Genomic DNA, 16,071 nt, shown 5'->3' with positions numbered 1-16,071 from the left:
AATCCCATTTGGTTCACTAATGTCCTTTAGGGAAGGAAACTGCCATCCTCACCTGGTCTGGCCTACATGTGACTCCAGACCCACAGCAATGTGGTTGACTCTTAACCGCTGGACAGGCAATAAATGCTGGTTGGTCAGCAGTGCCCTCATCCTGTGAACGAATAAAGGGGGAAAAATAGCCTATGACGGAGTCTGAATTACTTTGGCAATGTACACTTTTACTGTCGCACAGCTAACCAGGGATCTATAGTTAGCATGCGTAGAAAGGATTGACAATTTGATACTCCCTCCTTGACTGACAAGTGGGACTTAAACCCACAGCTTCTGGTTCAGAGAGAAGGGCACTACCACACTGCACCACAGGACCCTCAGGTCCATTTCAGTTGCTGCAACCTTTTACTGCCAGTGCTGAACACCACTGTGTGCATTACAGATAAGGTTAGCAAAGCAGGTCTTGGTGACCCTGCTCCAGACCATTTTCCACTTTACGGCGGTGGTCTTTGCCACTCTTCCTGCAGCTTTAACTGAGCCATTGGGATCCATGATAAGGGAGATCCTAAAGATCCCGTCTATAGATTCATAGAAAACAGGTGCAGGAGTAGGTCATTCGGCCCTTTCTGCCTACACCACCATTCATGGCTGATCATGCAATCTCAGTATCCCATTCCCGCTTTCTCTCCACACTCCTAGACCCCTATATCTTCCAGGGCCACATCGAGCCCACCTTGAGTATATCTAATGAACTGGTCCCAATAGCTTTCTTTGGTAGAGATTTTTCACAGGTTCACAACTCTCAAAGTGAAGATGTTCTTCCTCATCTCAGTATTGAATGGCTCACCCTTTATTCTTAGACTGTGACCCCGGGTTCTGGACTTCCCCAACATTGGAAACATCTAGCCTGTCTAGACTCATCAGGATTTTACGTGCTTGTCTGAGATCCCACGCCCCCCGCCCCTCATTCTTCTAAATTCCAGCAAGTACCAGCCCAGTTGATCCAGTCTTTCCTCGTATCCTGTCATCCCAGGAATCAGTCTGGTGAACCTTTGCTGGACTCCTTCAATAATAACACCTTAGGAATACTGTTAATGAGGTGCCAGGCTTTAAAAAGGACTCGGCATGGTACAAAAAGCAGGAAGTTTGAAATCTTTACAACTCTCTCTGACTGCTGTTGGAGCACTATGACTAATTCTGGATTCCATACTTTATGAAACACTTGATGAATCTGTAAAGGATACAGAGGAGTGGCTCTACAAACAGGGAAGGGCTCAGAGGATATTTAATAGAGCTCTTTAAAACCATGAATGGTTCACAAGAACAAAGGAGAAGATAGTATTTTCCAGTCGCTGATGGACCAATATTTAGAGGGCACAAATTCAAGCTGACTGGCAAAAGAACAAGAGATGGCATGAGCAAAGAATGTCTTTCCACAATAAGTGATTATTATGTGGAATGCACTGGTCGGGTACTGGAAACAGAATCGAAAATAGATTTTGGAATATGGAAAGACAGGAACATGAGTAGGACATTCAGCACTGTGGAAGCACAGTGGCTCAGTGGTTAACACTGCTGCCTCACAGCGCGAGGGACCCGGGTTCAATTCCAGCCTCGGATGGCTGTCTGTGTGGAGTTTTCACATTTTCCCCGTGTCTGTGTGGGTTTCCTCCGGGTGCTCCGGTTTCCTCCCACAGTCCAAAGATGTGCAGGTTTGGTGGGTTGGTCATGTTAAATTGCCCATAATGTGTAGATTAGGTGGGTTATAGGGGGAAGGGTCTGGGTGGGATGCTCTGAGGGTCTCTGTGGACTTGTTGGGCCGAAGGGCCTGTTTCCACACTCTAGCGATTCGATGATCTACGATAAGTTTGAGAGAAAGATGGCCTCATTTGTGTTATTTCTCATCATAACTAAACCCCTGAAGTCCAGGTATTCTTGTAAACCCACATTGTACTCTCTCTGAGGCCAATATATTTTTGATAAGGTGTGCTGCCCAGATCTGCTGACTGTGCTCCAAGCAAGGTCTAACTGGGGTTTTGTATAACTGCAGCATTTCAAAGCTTGGAGTAATGTCTGAAACGAAAGCAAACAGCAATGAAATGCAGAAGTAAGGAAACGACACTAACTGATTTGTGTTTCTTTAAAAGAGTTGAGATAAACTTAATGGGTGAATGTCCTTGTGTTGTGACAAACCCGTGATTCTTTAATTCAGTGTGACGCAAGCTGATTCGATTCCATTGTTTTGCTGCTTTAACTCCACCTGCGTAATCTTTGTTTTTAAACAGATCGTCACCGTCACAGGGTCACAGAGAAGAAGCTGTATGGAGTTGAGGGCAGCAGTACATTTCTGGAGTGCATCCCTAAATCCCTACAAGCTCAGGTCACCTGGACATTCCAGAAACGCACAGGAGGTCCAAGAGATGAGGTACACACAATTCCCAAGGATCAACAAATGGGAAAATATTCTGCATGTTTTTACACAAAAGCCAACCTGACATCCCAACAAGCTGATTTCAATTTTGACCCGTGTGCTACATTACTTCAATCCCATGTGTGTGAATTTATGCTCCTAGATATGAAAACACATCCCCATTTACTGAATGCAATCCAGTAGAATTTCAAATGTTTCCCAATCTCCTAGTTTCTGCTGCTTTTCAGTTTGTAACACCCTCTCCTTTGAGTAACAAGGTTTTGGAATAGTTTCATATCAGGACTTAAGCTCAATAATTGAGGCTGACACTCCAGGGCAGTACTGAGGAATCCAAGGCGGTGGTCTTTTGGTGAAACTCCATTATCTTTCTCAGATGAATGTAGAGCATCCCATGGTAGTGTTTCAGACAAGAGAAGAGGCTATCTCTCATAATGGCGCCAATAGTTCCTGCTCAATCAACATCATAAAAACGAGATTATCTGGTCTCATTCACATTGCTAATTATTGAGTCTTGCAGTGTGCAAATTGACTCCTGTATTTTCTGCATGGTTACAGTGACTACACTTCAAACAGTACGTAGTTCAGTGTACAACACTCGGTGACCGCTGGTGGTTGTGAACGGTGCTACATGAATGCGGCAGATTTTCTGCTGAGTTCCAAGGATGTGGAAGCATTGGAAAAGGTGCAGAGGAGATTTACCAGGATGTTGCCTGGTCTGGAGCACAGGCACTATGAAGAAAGGCTGAGGGACTTGGGTCTGTTTTCATTGGAGAGAAGGAGGCTAAGAGGGGATTTAATAGAGACATACAAGATGATCAGAGGATTAGATAGGGTGGACAGTGAGAGTCTTTTTCCGAGGATGATGACGTCAGCTTGTACGAGGGGACATTGCTACAAATTGAGGGGTGATAGATTTAAGACAGATGTCAGAGAGTGATAAGGGCGTGGAGCGCCCTGTCTGCCAATGTAGTTAACTCATCCACATTAGGGGCATTTAAACAGTCCTTGGATAAGCATATGGATAATGATGGGATAGTGTAGGGGGAGGGGCTTAGATTAGTTCACAGGTCGGCGCAACATCGAGGGCCGAAGGGTCTGTTCTGCGCTGTATTGTTTTATGTTCTATGTCATTCACACATGACCTCCAAGCAGTTATTTATAAATTCCTCATGGCTCGTTCTCTCTTACGAACATAGTTACAGGAGTAGGCCATTCGGCCCCTCAGGCCTGCCCCGCCATTCAGTAAGATCAAGGCCGATCTGTTGCATAAGTCCATCTTGCCTTGGGCCCATATCCCTTGATACCCTTGCTTATAAAAATTGCCTTTCTCAGATTTAAGATTAGCAATTGAATTAGCATCGACTGCAATTTGAGGGAGAGAGTTCTAAACCTCCACTATTCTTTGCATGTAGAACATCTGTAGTGTGTGGCCTGGCACTAATTCTCAGACAATGCCCCTATTTCCATAATATTCAACCAGTGGAAATAGTTTACCTACCTTGTCTTTCCCTGTTAAAATCCTGAAGACCTCGCTTAGATCACCCCTTAACCTTTTAAGTTGTAGAGAACAAAGGCCTAATTTGACTAATCTCTCCTCATAACTTAACCCCTGAAGTCCAGGAATCGTCCTCATAAACCTGTGTTGAACTCCCTTCAGGGCCAAAACATCCTTCCCAGGTGTGTGATGCCCAGCTCTGCTCACAGTACGCCACATGGGGTCTAGGTGGGATTTGGTGTAACTAGCAGCATAACTTCTACAACCTTATCCTCCAAGCCTTTGGAAATGAAGACTAGCATTCCATCTGCTTCTTGACTATTTCCCGCATCTGATTGGAGCACCTTAAAGATCTATGCAACTGAACCCCCAAATCGTGTTGGACATCCATTGTATTTAACTTTGTGCCTTGTAGAAAATATCCTGATCTATCCTTTATCGGTCCAAAATGGATAAGCTCACATTTGTTTTGCTAAAGTCCTTGTGCCATGTTCACGTGTCACTTATCATTCTTGAGTTACATTGAAGCTTCTGCATAGATTTTATCTGTTTTTCTAGTTCTTACTCTCCACTTCACTTAATCTCTAATTTGATTTTTCACTTTCACTCTCAATTACTATCTTTGTCTCTTTTTTTTGCTCTGTTTTCCTTCTAATCTCTCTTACCCGTTCTATCCATCCATCATTTGTCTCTCCTGTTCTATCTTTTATTCATGCCTTTTCTCCAGCTCTTCTCATAAGTTGCAGTATTCCCCTCATTCTTCTCTACTAAACTTCATTTTCCCTTTGCCTGTGCGTTTTCCTTTGCATGTTTCGACCATATCTCTCAGTTACACATGCGTTCAGGTCGCTATTGTGAAACATTGGTCAAAAATGAAAGTCGATGCCCATTATGTTCTTAATAACAGGCTGATTTGTAGTATGCCACATTTATATTCCCATAGTGTGTAGGCATTCTCCCTTTTTAGGTAGCTCTAGGTGCTTCACTAAGCAATACCCCTCACTTGGGTATATTTAAAATGTCATTAAATCATTTCTATGTGTCCATCATTATTGGGCAGGTGGTAACTAACCACAATTTGGAATCTCTCAGTAAGGGGCACTGTGATGCAGTGATAGCTTCCTTGCCTCTGAGCCAGGACACCTGGGTTCAAGTCCCAATTGCTCCAGAGATGTCATGTTAGCCCCAAACAAGCTTACTGGAGAATATTAAGAATGGCTTGTTGCCTGGAAATCTGGTTTCAGCAATTGGGAGTGCCAGTGATTGGTCAGGAGAGAGCATGTATCGCAACATCTGTTAGTAACCACTTTGATTTCCTATAGATCTGAATCCTCTTCATGTTACTTCTGAGGATAATCCGGCAGAGGAGGAGGCCATTCAGCCCTCTTTGTCTGTGCTGGTTTTCCAAAGGAGCGATCTGCCTATTACCATATTTGGGTGAAACTTCTCTGGTGCCACGTTGGTTCTGTGTCAATGTTCACCACTCACGCTGCGTATTTTGTTACTTACAGGTTCATTTGGATGACAACATCATAAAAACTGACCGTGGTTTGTTGCTGAGGAGCATCCAGCGCAAGAATGCGGGCTCCTTCTTTTGCCATGCCATGGAGCTGGACTTCACCCAGACTCTCCTGCACATCTCGCTGGAGGTCATCAAGCTGGAGCAGGCAGAAGTGCTCCTCCACAAAGAGCCAGTGTCGCCACCGAGCTCCTCCTCCTTCCCCAATCAGAAGGTGTGGTACCGGGACTTCCTGCAGCTGGTCGACCACCCCAGCCTCAAGACGGTGGACGAGATCTGCGAGCAGGTGTGGAAGCGCAGGAGCAAACAGCCCAAACACAAGCGCACGCCCAGCCGTCACCTCCAGACCAAGTGGAAGCACCTGCAGGAGGCGCGGAAAGGCCGCAACCGGCGAACGCACGAGCTGCCGCGCGCCGAGCGGGCTCCCCGCAGCGCCGTCGTGCAGTGATTGTTGGCCAAAAGGAGAAACCCGTTGATGGAACAATCCTAGGAGCGATGGAAAAGACTGAAGTGATGTCCAGCGGGTGTGCCTAGCACCGACCTTCCCTGCACAACGTTTACAAGAGTGACCGAGTCCTCTCGCTATTGAAACCACTATGACACTAACATCCATCACTTTACATTCTAGTGTGTTAGGAATTACTTCTCATATTTAAGGCTATGGATAGCAGTAATAAGTACTAGGGCTTATCAGGATAGCCAGCAACCCCTTAGGATGTGGGAGCCTGGTTCTGTCCCTTTTGGGCTTCACAATGAATGCATCTTGTGCCTTGGGAGAGTCTTCCTCCTCTTTCTAGTAATTGTCAAGAACATTGCCCAGAGAGCCTGGAGGCTGGCATTTGTGGGGATAAGGGCTTGCTGGCTGGCCAAGAATTTTTAACCCTTTGAGGCTCAACCTACGCAAATCCTACCAATGAAGGCGACATAGTGAACAGGAAAGTTGGCGAAACATCCACACAATGGAAGCCAAACACTCTTGTTTCCGTGCCCCTGGCACATATTAATGTTTATTTGGCATTGCTGCCTCCAACGTCAGTTTGAGTTAAGCTCCAAATGGTAGACAAGACAACCCACACATTTGTTTAGGTTTGGATATGTATGGGCTGAGAAAGGGTTAATTGAGAATTTGGAGAGCTCCTAAAGGAAGTGGTGCTCTGGCAAAACTTTCCCTTCTTTTTCTTTAGGTTTGACCCTATAGTAAGGTGTTGGTGCCTAAGTGACATGCTGCTACACTTCACGCATCTCATTTGTGTAAGCTTGGATTGCATTGTACAGTCGCAAAACTTTGCTCAGTCCTTCACTCCATACTCTGGACATTAGATGCGTCTGCTCCCAATGAATGTACAGTGCATTAACAGTCAAGAAATACACGCACAAGAAAATACTTCCTAGAAAGTGCCTTGAAAATTACTTGGGCCTGACACTCGGAATGAAAAAGAGAATGAGCCTTTACACACCTGATCCTTTGAGTTGAAACGCAACAGTGGTGACTTCATGGAAGGATTAGTCAAAGTCAAGAGCACTCCTGATACCTTTCTCATTTAAGAATCCAATTATGTCTCGCCAGCGCTTAAAGAGGGGATGGGGGTGGGGGAGGCACGGGGTGTGGGGTCTCATCAAACAAGTAACCAGCACAGAATACAGGGTGGATGACACGTTTGGCGTCAGAAGCAAGGTCAAAAATTCAACAGTTACTCATGTACAATCGTCCCCATTGGTGAATCCAAAATTTCAGCCCATCCAGAAAAATAATTGCAACCGAAACGTTGCAGACTTTCCATTAGGAGCCAGGCAATGACTGTCGAGATGTAATGATGAGTACCGTATTATCTGTGAGGGACTCTTTGTATTATGCATTAAGGTACTAAATTGTCACTGTTGAAAATTTCCAATAAACTATATTGATCACTAAAGCTTAGGTTTACGACGTGTGCACATGACAGTTAGATGAACAGGGGCCGAGTTAAAGTCGTGTCAGAATGTACACAAAGGTACTGAAAATTAACTAAATTAAGGAAATATGAGGTCAGAGGCACGGCTAAAACATGTGATGTGAGCAGTCTGTTTCTTGATGTCTACTTGCCGGCTCGAACTGTGGGCAGAAAGGAGTTGGACGCAAGTTGCTGAGAATGGGGTGAGAGGTGGGAGATGTTAATAAGAAGCAAGAAGGAGACGTGGACTGTGAGTCAGGGCTCAGATACGGATGCAGCGTTTGCTGGAATCTTTTCTGATGAGATGAAGGGGCACAATTCAGTCTTGGATTCTGAAAAAAAAAAAGCAGCCACGAAAACATAGCTTTCAGCCAAAATGAAACTTGGGAATAAAGGAGTAACCAGAACTCTTAGAAAAATAGTTATGGTGGTTGGTAACAAGATATATTGAATAATGAGGTTAAAAATTAAACCGTGTTTGGTTATTAATCAGTTTTTAACCAAAGTCCTCTCAGCCTTTCCTTTCTGTCTATTTATGTCTGTCTGCCTGTGTTTGTCTCCAATGTGACACACTCTGTCACTCTTTCTCTCTGTCAACCTATTTCTGTTTCTGTCTCTCACTCTCAGGGAACTGGAAGAAGTGTTGGCATTTTGATTTCAGAAATGAAGAGGGAAGAAGAGAGGCCATTTTATCCGATAGATTTCTTTGTGTCAAGGCAAAATTCTGTGGATGCTGGAAATCTGAACCAAACACAGAGAAGGCTGGAGAAACTCAGCAGGTCTGGCAGCATCTGCGGACAGAGAAACAGTTAACATTTTGAGTCCAATATGACTACTTCAGAACACTTTTCGGATTTCTTGTCTCCATGTCTCTTTCTAACTCTTGTCTTTTTCTTTCTCTTTCTCTCTCTATCTATATCTCTATATCTATCACTCTCTCTCTCTGTCTTTCATTACCTCTGCCTCTCCATCTCTCTCTATAGATAGCTCTCTCTATCCCTATCTGCCTGGTTCCCTCTCTCTCTGTATCTATCTCTCTCTCTCTCTCTGTATCTACCTTTCTCTATTTAAATTTACACCCCCCCCGCCATTTACACACTCCCCAAACCCCCACCTCTTCGCACTCTCCATATAACACTTGTGCTTTCCCTCTCTCTCTCTCTCTCTCTCTCTCTCTGTGTGGCTGTGTACACTGTGTCTGGACATTACTCCTGAGATTTAACTTAAAGTAGAACTAGAGACAGAATGAAACTAGTTGGATATAAGATGCTGGGGTATGGGATTTTTTTAGAATCTATCTCAATAGTTTTATTCACCGTTAATTATTTTGTGATATGAATTCTATGGTTAAATGCAAAATGTATTTGGTGAGAAATTGGTTTACCCAGAACATAGTTTACTCAAAATTAGTGACAGGTGTTACTTCTGGTTATATGGTTGCCAAATGGAAAGGAGGTGGGCAGGTAACAGAGATTTTAAAATGTGCTGAAGAACCATTTCACTGCACTGTTTGTGGTGGTGTCATGGATGGTCTGTGGAAGAATGAGTTTTGGAATTGGCTGCCAATTTGTGTTAAGTGGAATTCCTCCACTTTTGAGGTAATTGATTAGACATCACATGAAAGCTCAACCAGGTTATATGTCAGTCATGGGTCAGAAATAACAAGACTTGAATGTGTTGCAATGAGGAATAAGTTTAACAAAGCAGTTTAAAGGGTATTTCTAGGAGCAGATGGCAGATTTTATGGAGAGGAATTGGGGACCAAGATGGCTGCACCATCATTACTAGAGCAGAGGGCGTGGGGTTTGAAAAAGGTGCAGAAATCAGAAGACGTAAGTGCACGGGATAGAGATAGGACACTGGAGCTGTTGGTGCAGTGATCGTAGACTGGGGGATTGGGATAGAGATCCGTAGAAGAGATTGACGACTGGGGGGGGGGGGGTGGCGGTAGATCAAGAGAAACTGGTGGGACACAGGTGGCACAGCTTTGAATTGGGTGGAATTTGTGTGGATTGAAACCCAGGAGGCCAGTGAAGAGGATTTATGCTGAAGACAACCTGACTGTAGCGGAAACATGAGAACGAGATTTCCATATGATGGAAATGGTTGGAGAGCTGGGCACAGAGATGAATGATCATAAGACATAGGAACAAAAGTAGGCCATTCAGCCCATCAAGTCTGCTCTGCCATTCAATGAGATGATGGCTGATTTGATCATCCGCCATTCCAATTTCTTGCCTTTTCCCCAAAACTCTTAATTTCCCGACTGATTGAAGATCTTTCTATCTCAGCTGGAATGTGACCCAGCTTCAATAGCCATCTGAATTCCACAGGTTCACTACCTTTAGGGAGAAGAAATTCCTCCTCAACTCTATCTTAAATGTTATGTTGTGGATGTGGAAATAATCAGACACTATGATGAGAACGTTGAAGCAAAGCTTAGGGTCAAAAGAAACATTGAAGTTCAAACGAACTGACCAGTTTGATCAAGTATTTGGAAGCAGCTGGCTGTCACTGTTTTAGTCTAATCCCTCAATATTTACTTAGGGCATGAGTCTTGGAAAAATAGTGAGAGTACTTGTGTTACTCACTGCATTATTAAATCCTCATTGGAAGTCGATAAACTTTCTCTTCCATCTACAGTTGAACCTCGATGTTGTAGGATAACGTTCTTGGACACTGTCACATCTACTATTCTTTATTTAACCTCAAGCTTCATCCTTGAACAATGGTTTTATAGTTCCTGTCTAGCTGCCTAGCTTTACTCTATATCTAGAGATTGCCTCAGAGGCCAGACAATATTCTAAACTACTGAGCTATCTGATCTCCCCAAAAACAGTGTGGTAATTGAATAAAAACGATGGACAGAGAGGGGATAAAGTCTGACCCATTGAATTCCAAACATCCTGATGCATTCTTCTTCCTGCTCCTCATTCACGTCTGAATCAATTATTGGAATTTGGCAGGACGTGGATTTGAGGCCACAACTGAAGCAGGCATGACCTTATTGAATGATAGTACGGACTAGCGGGCTGAATGGCCTACTACTGCTTACATGTGAGGAGATGTGTGTGTATATAAGTGTTACGCTTCACAATTATCCATCCACCAATGGCTACATAATCTCCCAGATGAGACAGAAAAAGCAGGTTCAAAAACATTCAAGTCCAACTTTGCATGGGGTGAATCCGAAAATTGACTGACTTACTCCCTGCAGGTATCTCGAACTAGTCCCAGATGTAATGCATGATTCATCTGACTCAGGGTTCCATCTGCCTTCGGTGATGCTGTGAGCTCTGCCCCAGGCAGGGACAGGTCCAACTCTCTTTTGAACATGAGCATTCACAGCACTAGCTGGTAACTAATTCCAGGTGTCTACCATCCTCTGGGAAAAGCCAGAACATCCTGAGATTGAAACCTTGTTCTGCCCTTGTATTGTGCTAACCTTTGATCCCTGGTTCTGCTCTATCTGTTTACTTGCAATAACCTGTCAATATGTGCATTTATTTATTGTATGTTCATGTTTTTTGTTGGCCATACGGAGGGCTCCTGTGGTGGTACCCCCGCCTCTGGGTCTGAGGGCCCATCTTCAACCCCCATACGCATCCCATGTGTCATTACATCTCTGAACAGATTTACTTGCAAGTACTTACTTTGAACATGTCAATTGGATTGCCCAGAACGTAGACATCCCTGGAGTTTAGCTGACACTGGTAAATCCAGCTCTGTAGCTCCCTGTCTGCAGACGTAAAGCCATAAGAGGACTTCGGAAAGCATGGACCTTCATTTCAGTTGGGTTGGTCAATGATTGTTTTTGGCAAAATACTGAAGTGTTCGCTGTCTGAGTTCCTCTCCTGATCAAACCATTGGAAGGAGTGTGCAGCGTGACATTCAACCTGTTTAGTCACGTTTTGAACCCACCGTCCTTGGCTATTAAACCCTAGAGTGGGACTCCAGCCCAGAACTGCTGGTTCTGAGGCAGAACACTTCCTGTTGCTCCATTTTTGTGTGCCACATTTGAACCCATTCTGTAGCCATTGTTTTATTATCACAGGGGACCAAAACTGATATACATCCCGAATGAGGTCTGTCCGCTGTCTCATACACATCAAAATGCTGTGGTTTGCTCTCGACTGAAACATCTTGATCTTGCAGCCTCATCCCCTGTTTGCCTTCACTAGAGTTTCACTAGTGTTACTTATGAAACCTAACAGAATTGTGTACTTTGCTATCAAGATTTTTTTTTAACAACAGCTCTTGTTGGGGCTTGTTTCAATTGTCTATGGACAGTAGAATCTTGGATGAGGGTGCAACTTTCTTCAGTTATATGACATTGATCAAAGACAAGTCCATTCCCTCATTCGTTCGGGTGGGATTGTTGCTCAGTGGCTAACACTGCAGCCTCACAGCACTAGTGACCCGACTTCGATTCCACCCTTGGGTGACTGCCTGTGTGGAGTTTGCACATTCTCCCCGTGTCTGCGTGGGTTTCCTCTGGGTGCTCCAGTTTCCTTCCACAGTCCAAAGATGTGCAGGCTGGGTGGATTGGTCATGCTAAATTGCCTGAGGTGTCCAGGGATATGCAGTCTGGGTGGGTTAGCCATGGGAAATGCAAGGTTACAGGGATGGGTGGGATGGTTGGTGTGGACTCAATGGGCCAAATGGCCTGCTTCCACGCTGTAGGGATTCTATGATTGCATAAGAATCAGCTTGTAGTAGTTTAACCTCACCATAGGCCTAACTCACTCACAGAGCATTAACTAATATACAAGGGTCTAAGGGTGATATCATTGAATGATACTAAAATGCTCACTAATACGTTTCCATATTGTGCCTGAGCTCACTGTCTTAAACCAAAGATTATGTAAACAGTCAGGCTCTGAAATATATCCCCTGGGTTCGTTGAATGGTGGTTTAAGCAATACATGTGCCTTTTCAATACTGTACAGACTGATGTGGTTTTTAATTATTTTGCATTAATGTCTAAAGTTTCTGTTAATAAAGGTTTATCATATCACTCAACACAAAAATCTGATGTTGACTTGTTTATAATCTACATTCACAAGGCAGGCAGCATTGGATTAATGATCCAGGGCAAGGCAGCTGGGGGGGTTTCGAATTCCGCTAATTCAATCGATCTGGAATTAAATAAAATAAGTTTCATTTGTGTGACTGCATTGATGTAAAACCTCAGCGAGTTCACTTTGGGGAAGGAGACCTGCCGTGCTTACCTGGTCTCGCCTTACACTTGACTCCAGGTCAACAGCAGTGAGGCTCCTAACTACCCTGTTAAATAAACCCCGAAGCCATGCAGCTCTGGTCAAGAAGGTGGTCCGCCGCCTGCTTTTCAAGGGGATTTAAGGATGGGCAATAAATGTTGGTATTGTCACTAATAAGAATATCCTGTGAGTGATTGGAAAAAAGGCCAATAAAAATAACACTAAGGATTGTTGACAAACATGGTATGGGACCCAATTACTAGATGATGCATTAATTGCAATGATAGGCAGGTCTGTTGGAAACCTATTGTAACTGTCCACAGGATCAAATGATGGTGATGAGTAAGCAGAACTCAAGATGCCTAACAAAACTAGGCAGGGGAGGATGATACCAATGACTGGGGAAAAACCAAAAGAACTGCGGATGCTGTAAATCAGGAACAAAAACAAAGCTGCTGGAAAAGCTCAGCAGGTCCGGCAGCATCTGTGGAGGAGAAAACAGAGTTAAAGTTTCAGGTCCGGTGACCCTTCCTCAGAACCGTTCTGAGGTAGGGTCACTGGACCCGAAAGGTTAACTCTGTTTTCTCCTCCACAGATGCTGCCGGACCTGCTGAGCTTTTCCAGCAACTTTGCTCTTGTTCAATGTCTGGGGAGTTTGGAACCTGAGGTGACAACCGAAGGATATGGAGTAGACCATTTTCGACTGAAGTGAGGAGACAACTCTTCACTCAGAGAGTGGTGACCCTGTGGAATTCACTGCCACTGAAAGTGGATGAGGGAGCACAGTGGCTGTTCTGAAGACGATCAAAGGGCGTAGGGAGAATGGGGGAAGAGAGGACTGAGTTGGATGGTCAGCCATGATCATGGTGTAGCACACTGGAAGGGCCAAATAGCCTACTCCTGCTCCTATTTTTTATGGGATTGGAGCCTTCTTAGAATCAATGTTATTGCAAGCCCAAGATTTATAAATGTGAACAAGAAGGTGCGATAGATCACACAGCACCTACTGGGTAATGCTATAATCTTCTAGTTTTGTAGTACAAGGGAATGGGAGTAAATGCTCCCTTCCAACAATGCGCCCAGGACCATTGGTTGATTGAGTGCCAGCGGAAGCTCTGTGATGAGAAATTGCCCAGTGCAGAGCTGCTTAGAATAACGTTCTGGAGATCTTGCTCTGTTCTACCTGTCCAGCCTGTTGCTGAGTAACACCATGGGAACAAAAAGATATGGGATACATACAAGTTCCCCTCCAAGTCACTCACCATCCTGATGTGGAAATATATCACTGTTCCTTCACCGTCGCTTAGTCAAAATCCAGGAATTCCCTCCCGAAGGGCATTGTGGGTCAATCCACAGCAGGAGGACTGCAGCGGTTCAAGAAAGCAGCCCCCCACCACCTTCTCAAGGGCAACTAGGAATCGGCTAGAAATGCTGGGTCCAGCCAGCAACACCCAATAGCCACAAGTGAATTAAAAAGATCAGACGTATGCTGATGAATGTGCCATAAATTCAAACTCACTTCTCCCACACCGCTCTCTGAACCCTGTGTGTATATCTCTTTAATCTTGTTGATCCTGTGCCAGTTTACCCATGGCTCCAGTAGTAATCTGGGGATTGTTACCTTTTTGATTCTGCTTTCTAATTTAGTGCCTAGCTGCTCTTAATTCCTCAGCAGAACCTTCTTCCATCTTTCAGCTGATATCACTGGTGCCTATATGGAACACAACAATGGGATCTTTCCTCTCCTCCTCCCAGTTCCTCTGCAGTCCAGGTTAGATATCTTGAACTTGGGCATCAGGCAGGCGATCAGACCTTCAGGATTCTCACTCCTGGCCCCAAAGGACACAGTTTATTTCCCTGGCTTTCCTATCCATGGTTACAACTACATTTCTCTTTTCTCACGCCTCTTAAATGGCTCTCTGTACCATGGTGCTGTGGTCAGTTTGCTCATCCTCCCTACAGTCCCCACTCTCATCCACAGGGAAACAAGAATCTCAAACCTGTTAGGTGGCTCAAAGGCTGAGTTTCCTTCAGCACTACCTTTTCATAGAATCCCTGCAGGCCCTTCAGCCCAACAAGTCCACACAGAGCACCCCACCCAGACCTAACCCCTCATCTCCATGTCCCTGAACACTATGGGCAATTTAGCATGGACAACGCACCTAGCCTGCGCATCTTTGGGCTGTGGGAGGAAACCGGAGCACCCAGAGGGAACCTCCACAGACACGGGGAGAATGTGCAAGCTCCACACAGACAGTCGCCCGAAGGTGGAATCGAACCCGGGTCCCTGGCACTGTGAGGCAGCAGTGCTAACCACTGAGCCATCGTGCCATCCTGGATCGCTCTACCTCTGTCACTCATAGTCACACCTTCCTGTCCCTGACCACTGACCGAATCTGAGGCAGTTAATCTCATGTGTATGGCTGCATCCTGAAACACAGCATTCAGATAACTCTCCCTCTCCCTGATACGTTCAAAGCTCAGACACCAGCTCATCAACTCTGAACCTCAAGCAACAGCACTTGCTACACATTTGGTCACTATGAAGCAGTGGTATCCACCAGCTGCTACATCAGTGCGTATTGTGAAAGAAGAGTTAAGTGTCTAAAGATAACTTCACTCAAAGTGAAGCTCTATCATTTTCAAACCCATTCAGTGCATTTAAATTCCTTCGACCAATTCCTCTCATACAAAGACAATTATTTGGATTGATATGGTCATGCCTTACAAACCTTATCGAGTTTTTTGAGGATGTGACTAGAAAGGTTGATGAGGGTCGAGCTGTGGATGTGGTGTATATGGACTTCAGTAAGGCATTTGATAAGGTTCCCCATGGTAGGCTCATTCAGAAGGTCAGGAGGAATGGGATACAGGGGAACTTGGCTGCTTGGATACAGAATTGGCTGGCCAACAGAAGACAGCGAGTGGTAGTAGAAGGAAAATATTCTGCCTGGAAGTCAGTGGTGAGTGGAGTTCCACAGGGCTCTGTCCTTGGGCCTCTACTGTTTGTAATTTTTATTAATGACTTGGACGAGGGAATTGAAGGATGGGTCAGCAAGTTTGCAGACGACACAAAGGTCGGAGGTGTCGTTGACAGTGTAGAGGGCTGTTGTAGGCTGCAGCGGGACATTGACAGGATGCAGAGATGGGCCGAGAGGTGGCAGATGGAGTTCAACCTGGATAAATGCGAGGTGATGCATTTTGGAAGGTCGAATTTGAAAGCTGAGTACAGGATTAAGGATAGGATTCTTGGCAGCGTGGAGGAACAGAGGGATCTTGGTGTGCAGATACATAGATCCCTTAAAATGGCTACCCAAGTGGACAGGGTTGTTGAGAAAGCATATGGTGTTTTGGCTTTCATTAACAGGGGGATTGAGTTTAAGAGTCGTGAGATCTTGTTGCAGCTCTATAAAACTTTGGTTAGACCGCACTTGGAATACTGCGTCCAGTTCTGGGCACCCTATTATAGGAAAGATGTGGATGCT

General features: G+C 44.8%; 1 protein-coding gene across 10 annotated transcripts in view; it reads left to right on the top strand.

Annotated features, from left to right (window-relative positions):
- Positions 1 to 12,384, top strand: part of sema3b (sema domain, immunoglobulin domain (Ig), short basic domain, secreted, (semaphorin) 3B) — a 414,455-nt gene extending 402,071 nt beyond the window's left edge. For all 10 annotated transcript variants that reach the window (XM_048547716.2, XM_059649747.1, XM_059649746.1 and 7 more), the window contains 2 exons: positions 2,277 to 2,416; positions 5,429 to 12,384. In XM_048547716.2, coding sequence (XP_048403673.1) covers positions 2,277 to 2,416; positions 5,429 to 5,884 — 596 coding nt within the window. In that variant the 3' untranslated portion in view covers positions 5,885 to 12,384. The remainder of the gene's footprint in view (positions 1 to 2,276; positions 2,417 to 5,428) is intronic.
- Positions 12,385 to 16,071: the final 3,687 nt, after the last annotated feature.

This window comes from Stegostoma tigrinum, chromosome 11 (genome assembly GCF_030684315.1).
Source record: "Stegostoma tigrinum isolate sSteTig4 chromosome 11, sSteTig4.hap1, whole genome shotgun sequence".
Taxonomy (NCBI): Eukaryota; Metazoa; Chordata; class Chondrichthyes; order Orectolobiformes; family Stegostomatidae; genus Stegostoma; species Stegostoma tigrinum.
This window is presented reverse-complemented; position numbering and strand designations above follow the sequence as displayed.